This window comes from Astyanax mexicanus, chromosome 1 (genome assembly GCF_023375975.1).
Source record: "Astyanax mexicanus isolate ESR-SI-001 chromosome 1, AstMex3_surface, whole genome shotgun sequence".
NCBI classification, from domain to species: domain Eukaryota; kingdom Metazoa; phylum Chordata; class Actinopteri; order Characiformes; family Acestrorhamphidae; genus Astyanax; species Astyanax mexicanus.
In genome coordinates, this window is record NC_064408.1 from 65,727,849 (window position 1) to 65,733,644 (window position 5,796).

The window sequence follows — 5,796 nt, forward strand, 5'->3', positions numbered from 1 at the left end:
GTTGAGTGCATTGAGTGTGTTACATAATCTCCTCATATAGAAATATGGTGAAACTACATTGTAATATTCCTTTTCTAATATTTCTTTGTGTCAACAGATAATAGAGGAAGATTTCTGACATTTATATACTATTACAAAAGAGTGGTTTCCGCAGAAGGAGAATGTATGCCGCATTGTTCTGCTGCTACATTGTAGATGTTGTGCAATAAGCTGTCTTACGACATCAGCAGGTCAGATCTAGGAAAAACAAAGGAACTCTTTTGAAGCACGTTGATTTTTACATTGGTTGCTATCAGAATGTTTTAATCTTCATCCAAGTTATAATTATAGATAAACACAATCTAAACAAATGAAGTGTATACTTGTATGTTATTAGTTTTAACATCTGCAGTGGAAGCTAAGCTGAGCTAAGCTAAGTAATTGAACCCTTGACTTAATGAACCTGCAGATCTTCCTCTAGTTTTGCCATTTCTAACACTCTTATACATTTCTTTGTTTTATTTACTTGTGTGTTTAGACCACTAGCTAAACGTCAAAAGAATGCCATTTCTTTTAGGTTTCACATTTATTCAGATGCAGTGCAGACTGCACCACCCAGGACTAGTACATCTGAGGAATCTGCCTTTAGATTAATGCAGGTTAGAGCCCCATCTTGGGGCTGACACTATGAATCCCAGAGGAGCTCATTTAGACCTTAGAGAAGAGTATAGACATTTCTAGCCATTGTTACCCTTAGGAGCCTTACATAATAAAAGCATGTGGGAATTTTATTAGCATTGTCACTTATGGCTTATTCAGAAAGTAGAGATATTTAATCAAAAGTGTGAATTTTAAATCCCACATGGAATGTATCTATAAGTAGAAGGGGAAATGTTTGATTATATTTGATTGTGATGTTTATAGTGTGCAAATTTAAATTAATATTTTGTCTTTTGTTGACCAAGAACATTTGAAAGATAATAGAAGTCAGAAATGAACAGTAGATGTAAAGATGTCTGCTAATAGAGAACGTAAACTGAACATAAAAGGAATTCTGTTAACTGTGTAATTAGGTAATTATGGAATTAAATATAATGTGTACAGAAAAAAAAACAAAACAAAAGAGATTTTATTTTTTTGCAATTATTTGCGCAATTATGTATCTTCCTGAGGTTTAGTCTCACATGTGATCTATTTTATTCTAGGTGTGGTAAAGACTTGCAAAGACTTGCACAAACTCAGGGTAACCCCAAATTAGGACATGGTATGGCGTAACATTTTGACATAATCAAAAAAATGGCCTCATCAGTTAATTCTGTTTAAATTAGCCCACTGGATTTACATAAATCACTGTTAAACTTTTCTGATGAAATCTCAATGTCACTGGGGTTTATTTGGAGATTATGTTCATATGCTTTGATGTTTAAGTCATGTTCAGTTGTAAAGATGATTTATGGTTATAGGTCACATGAATATTGCCTGGATATATATATATATATATATATATATATATATATATATATATATATATATATATATGTGTTAACGGACCTCGTGCCCAGCCTTGTTTTTATAAATTAATGCTGAGTATACAACAAAGAAATGTTAAGATGGCAGCAACAACAGCAGCCAAGAAGAACGGTGTGAGCATAAGTTTTTTTTTAATCACAACTGTGATGTGGATATTTTCTGGACATGCTCATCTTGAAGCTGGTGACAGCTAGATTCTGTTATGCCAAGGCAGCAACGATTCATTTTTGGAATGATGCCATTAACTGCAGCTCTGGAAAAAACTAAGAGAGCACTTCAGTTTCTGAATCAGTTTCTCTGATTCTGCTATTTATAGGTTTGTTTGAGTAAAATGAACATTGTAAAACACAGTAAAACACAGTAAAACACAGACAACATTTCTCCCAAATTCCAATTAAAACTATTGTCATTTAGAGCATTTATTTGCAGAAAATGAGAAACGACTGAAAAAACAAAACGATTCATAGCTTTCAGACCTCAAATCATACAAAGAAAACAAGATAATATTTATAAAGTTTTAAGAGATCAGAAATTAATATTTGGTGAAATAACCCTAGTTTTTAATCACAGTTTTCATGCATCTTGGCAGTCTTGGCATCCACCAGTCTTACACACTGCTTTTGGATAACTTTATGCCACTCCTGGTGCAAAATGGCTTATGATCAACCATCTTCCTCTTGATTATCAAAGAAACTCATTTTTAAGTGGCCTCTTAGTTTTTAACTGTATGTTAAGGTTTTGTAAGCTGACATTATACACATGTTTATTATATTTATAAACTCTCTTTATAAACAAATGTCTTTTTTATCTTTTGTTCTTGTTTTATTGGAATTCAGAGATTAATTGTTAATTGTTAAAAATATTTAAAAAAATGTTAACAAAAAGAGATCATTACTATGGTCTTTGTCTGTGATGAGTTTGGTGTATTCTTCCTGTGTCTGCATGGGTTTCTTCCCGACTCACAAGCGTGGAGTGATCTTAACAGGATGCCCACTCCTACTGACACGTCACCTGAGATATTTAAAAAATTGTTGGCTTTGTCACACGGACCACACTAACCACACACTCCTCTAATTGAAACAAATTGACTAAATTGACCAGGCACTAGTACACCCTACAGTTCAAACTATTTTGATGCCAGTTAGTTTATGGAGTTGTCATTAGCTGAGGTTCACTTACTTTTAGTAGCCTGCACTGTGGATGTGCTTGAAAAATAATAAAAGTGGGTTTTAGGGTTCGTACTGTCATGAAAAACCTGGAAAAGTCATGAAAATTTGTTCTACAAATCTTTGTGTTTCCGTTAATCGATGAAAGAAATATGTTTTGAGCTAACAATAGAGTTAATTCAGTAATTTAGCTCTACAGAATAAAGCTCTCTGGATCTGACACACATTTTAGTATTAAACATTGTGAGTTAACATTTGATCTGATTCATTATAGACCTATTCTAAAATTCGGATAATTAATAATAACAACCTTAAATTCAGTGTGTCTTCATTCTTTTACAGTTTTCTACACTATAGATTAATACTAATGTTATCCACACTATTAAAAAACACATATGAAATTATTTAGTAAGCAAAAAAGGGGTAAACAAACCAGAATATGTTTTATATTTTAGATTCTTCAAAGTAAGGCACATCTTGTTTAGATGACAGCTTTGCACATCTTGGCTGGATTTTCTCAGTCAGCTTTATGAGGTAGAGTCATCTGGAATGGCTTTCAGTTAACAGCTGTGCTGAACTTGTTAGAAATGTATTTACTTAAATTTCTTGCCTTTTAATAAAGTGTATGAGAGCATCAGTTGTGTTGTGAAGAGGTAGCGTTGGTATATGGTGAAATTTTGTTGTTGAGAATGCTTTTCAATACTGGTGCTTTTACTCCCTTCGTGTAAGAATAAAGGCAGTGGCTCAGGATTGAAATGCATTAGAAACATGTCAGCAACTGTGTTTGTGTGTGATTGAAATAGAGAGAGAGAGAAAGAGAGCTATTTCCAGTGCTTGTGCTGTAATCTGTGTGTGACATCACGTCCAATGCTCTATGAAATGTGTTGCCAAGGCCTTGGCCTTGTAGCTAAATTGAAGAATTGATTCCACCATGGCAACAAAAAGTCTGAGTCAGGGACTTGGAAACAGAGCTTTGCTTTTTATTCAATGACGAACTCTCCGTCTGAATACAAAACAGCACTAATAGAACTCACAGCCAATAAAGACACATTATTACCTTATAATTCCGACACACAGCTGAGTTCATACACACCACTGTCACATGTATGTATATATTATGGTCAAGTGGTGTTGGGATGGCAGGGTGGGTTTCAGAGCTCGTACAGCAGGTGGCCAGAGAAGGTGCTGAAAATGTTGTTTGTGTCTTTGAGGGTCCTGTCGCTCTTGTTGAGGCGCACAAACACCCGGTCCCCAGCGCTCAGCTGCAGCACTGCGCTGTTACTGGCTGTGTCAGCGTGCAGAGCATCCACTGCCACAGCACTGGCCACTGTCTAAAACACACACACATACACACACACATTTAACCTGGCGTTTTAAGCATAGTCTCAATCAATCATACACTCTCAATCATACACTCAAATAAAATATGTCCACTAAGTATGACAAACAAATATATTGTGGCGTCTGTGTGTGTGTGTGTGGGGCTGCTGTGTGCCTGTCTCTGTGTGCCCGCCTCTGTGTGCCTGTGTGTGAGTGGATGTCAGGTGTGGGGCCTCCCTTTTAGGTGGGGTTATGCAGAGTGGTGGGCACCACTCTGAATCTACCATCCGGTAGATTCCTAGTTGGTTTAGTGACCTTAGGGCTGTTTATGCTGTGTGAGCAGTTGGGTTTTGCGCTCCTAGCCTTGTTAATGGCTATAAGTGAGTGACAAGCCTGTTAATAAAGAGCTGTTGAGTACTTGCAATGAGTCTCACGAGTCCTCCTTCCTCTTCCACACCACAATATATAAATATTTAAAAATCCACAAGCAGTAAAAAAAAAAGTTTCTAGATTTTGCTATATATAGCAGTGATGGATGTGGGCAGAGCTAAAGATTTCCAATGAGTCACTGATGAAGAAAACTTGCCGGAATAAGATTCAAAAAGAATTTTAAATGTTACAGTTTCTGAGATATTAACCCAAAAGCAAAACATTGCTCTATAGCACCACCATCAGGCCAACTGAGGTCGCTTTGCATGGCTGAGTAGTGGGAACATTACAGTACCTCAATGCCACATTTAAGGTTTGGATAACTTAGAGTTACTGCTCAAACATTTTTAGGAAATGCTCAATGTTGGGATCAAACCCACAACCTTGTGGTTCAAGGGCGAGCGCTTTAGGAAGATGCCATTCAGGGAGCCACAGCTGCATAATGCATTTTCAGGCAATTTACTGTCGAGAGTAAAAAAACAGTAAATTTGATTCTCATCAAATTCATACAATAAAAAGCTTCTTCAGCTTACCTTGTCATTGAGCACCAGGTCCGCCTTGAGACTGGTCCCAGTCTTCAGTATGTGGTAGCTGAAATGGTACACGCCTGCTGACTGGCAGGTGAAAATGCCGGTGGAGGAGTCGTAGCGGCTGCCCAGGTTCGTCACCACGTTACTGAACTTCAGCACGTCGTCTTTGCCGAAGTCCTCCCTCAGGGCTGCGTAGAAGGCCACTGCTCCCCGCGGTGTAGAGCCCTCTCCTTTGGGACCTTGTGGGCCTGGAGGTCCTGCTTTACCAGGAGGTCCCGCTGGACCTGGGGGGCCACCTCCAGAGCTGGCAAGAGGAATGACCAGGCCATTGGCCCCCAGGTCATGTGTTCCACTCTGGGATTGGAAAGGGTCACATACCAGCCTGCAGGAGCCAACCTGGCTTCCACCATAGACGCTTTCAAAGCCCAGGAGGGCAAAAACCATTACTGGAAGCAGTGCTGCAGCCCGACCCATGATAGTCTCAGCGTTAACTGAAATGAGTCAAGACCTTAAGACCCTCAAGATAAACTTAAACAGCTTTAACAGACTTGATAGGAGGGTTTAGATGGTCATGTGATGCCACTGATTGCTGACAGAGAAACAGAGTTATTCAGAATCAGCAAAAACAATAGGAAGGATAAGTTCATGCTCTTTGTTATGAATCACATGAAGAGTTGGTTTCATATCACTAAACTGGCAAAATAGCAGCTTTTCCGCTGTTATTTCACAATACTTGTACCACCACACCTACACAATGCTGTTGTTCTGCTTCCGAATGGAGCCTTTGGCCTGTATTCAATGAGGTCAGTTAGTTGTATCTCAGATAACAGTACAGTTCTGTG

The 5,796-nt window shown here is 38.2% G+C and overlaps 1 protein-coding gene across 1 annotated transcript; it reads right to left on the minus strand.

Moving 5' to 3' along the window:
- Window positions 1-3,634: 3,634 nt before the first annotated feature.
- Window positions 3,635-5,523, minus strand: si:dkey-5n18.1 (uncharacterized protein LOC570444 homolog). Its single transcript, XM_007257006.4, has 2 exons — window positions 4,958-5,523; window positions 3,635-4,006 (listed from the first exon to the last, which is right to left on the minus strand). Exons 1-2 carry the CDS (start codon window positions 5,426-5,428, stop codon window positions 3,827-3,829), a joined length of 651 nt encoding a protein of 216 aa, XP_007257068.1. The 5' UTR covers window positions 5,429-5,523; the 3' UTR covers window positions 3,635-3,826.
- Window positions 5,524-5,796: the final 273 nt, after the last annotated feature.